Genomic DNA, 1,863 nt, shown 5'->3' with positions numbered 1-1,863 from the left:
AAGTCCTCTCCTGGAAAATCCAAATTGCCACGGATTTGCGGCTCATTCCTCCTCTGCCAAAGTGTAAAGGCCTCAAGCTTACTCATCTGGCTTTCGCTAATGATCTGATGATTTTCTCCAAGGCGTCTCTGGCTTCCCTTGATGCCTCCTTGCTCTGTCTTCAGCACTTCCATGAGATGTCTGGCCTGCGCCTCAATCCTGCAAAGTCTCTGCTTTTCTTAGCATGAGTCTCAAATACTCTCAAAGTGGCTTTCCTCCAGCGATTAGGCTTCCAAGAGGGTCATCTCCCTGTCAAGTACCCGGGCCTCCCCCTTATTCCTTCTAGGCTTACGGCTCATCAGTGCACCCCGATGCTTGATCTTATCCGCAAAAGGCTCCAGTTATGGAAAGGCAAGCTTCTCTCCTATGCAGGCAGGTTGGTCCTTATTCGTTTAGTTCTGGAATCTTCTTATATCTACTGGTCAAGCATCTACAATCTTCCCCAAGCTACAATCAAGTCCTTGGAATCTCTCTTTGCCTCTTTTCTTTGGAAGGGTAAGGAGTCGTCTAGATTCCTTCACCCTCTCAGCTGGGCAGCCGTGTGTCTTCCTAAAAAGGAAGAAGGTCTGGGCATTAGGAGAATCAAAGAGGCAAATTCTGCAGGGATCATCAAGCTCATATGGAAAATTGTCTCTAAACAGAAGAGCATCTGGGTCGATTGGATTTACTCGAATCTTCTCCGTCAAGACTCCATCTGGTCAGCTTCTGCTACCTCTGACTCTTCTTGGGTCTGGTGCAAGATCTTGGACTCCCGTCATTTGGTTCTCCACAGCATCAGAACTCAGATTGGAGATGGTCTCTCTACTTATCTTTGGCTCGACCACTGGCACCCTAAGGGAATCCTCATCAACATGATATCTCCTCGTACCATTTATGCTTCTGACCTCCACAGGCTCTCCTTGGTTGCTGATATCTTAGGCCCAGCTGGCTGGTCTCCTCCCCCCACTGCCTCCCAGGACCTTACTCTCATTTGGAATGATCTTGCTACCATTCCCCGAAAGCTTTCGAACAGAGGTGACTGTGTTTTGTGGAAAGCTAGCAGCTCCAGTTCCTTCTCCTCAAATTCAGCTTGAGATATTATTTGCCTCAAGGGTCCGCTTGTTCCTTGGAGGAAGCTTGTTTGGTTCAAGCATCACATCCCTCGGCATTGCTTCACCGCTAGGAGGATATTTTCCAACTGCCTTCCAACCTAGGCCTTCCTTCGGCACCGCCACATCCAAGCCTCTCCGTCTTGCTGCCTTTGCTGGAACAATGTGGAAGACACCGACCATCTCTTCTTCGAGCGCCTAACTGCCAAAGCAATCTGGAAAGGAGTCCTACTCAAATGCTGGCCTGCCCGTCGCAGAATCATGTCGTTCTCCCGCGAATGGATTTGGACCGATATGACTTTTGCAGGCTCTTCTATCTGCGACTCTGATGGGAAGCTAGCTTTTTGTGCTACGCTTAATCATATTTGGATGGAGCGTAATATCAAGAAATGGACCTCCAACTCCCGCTCCTATCAACAGATTTGGGAATCCATTTCTTTTGAAATTAAGGCCAAATTAGCCTCAGCTCCTCCTTCTTGTATTAACTCCCCAAGGAACAGGCGCATTGTTGTTCCTGAGGTCTCACTTCTGTTTCTCTTGTTGATCCGGCCCCTAATCTCTAAGGGCTGGACTCTGATTTTTTGTTTTGTTGCTCCCCTCTAAGGGCCATGTAATTTCTCTTTCTCTTTGGTAATGAATTTCTTTTTTTTTTGGTAAATGAATATATTACCGAGCCCCGAGAGGGGGCAGGGGAAAGAGAACCAATATACAAGAAAGAGAAAAAAAGGGGGGGGGG

The 1,863-nt window shown here is 47.8% G+C and overlaps 1 protein-coding gene across 1 annotated transcript; it reads left to right on the top strand.

Annotated features, from left to right (window-relative positions):
* The first annotated feature begins 350 nt into the window (after positions 1–350).
* On the top strand, positions 351–1,112 carry LOC122665904 (uncharacterized mitochondrial protein AtMg00310-like). The gene has a single exon (XM_043862034.1). It carries the CDS (start codon positions 351–353, stop codon positions 1,110–1,112), a length of 762 nt encoding a protein of 253 aa, XP_043717969.1.
* The last annotated feature ends 751 nt before the right edge of the window (positions 1,113–1,863 follow it).

Source organism: Telopea speciosissima, chromosome 6 (genome assembly GCF_018873765.1).
Source record: "Telopea speciosissima isolate NSW1024214 ecotype Mountain lineage chromosome 6, Tspe_v1, whole genome shotgun sequence".
Classification (NCBI taxonomy): Eukaryota; Viridiplantae; Streptophyta; class Magnoliopsida; order Proteales; family Proteaceae; genus Telopea; species Telopea speciosissima.
Note: the sequence above shows the minus strand (reverse complement) of the source record. Positions and strands in the feature narration are given on the sequence as shown.

What these genes read in the sequence shown, in the direction of transcription:
- LOC122665904 (XM_043862034.1), top strand. Translation starts at nt 351, where the DNA reads ATGCTTGATCTTATCCGCAAAAGGCTCCAGTTATGGAAAGGCAAGCTT.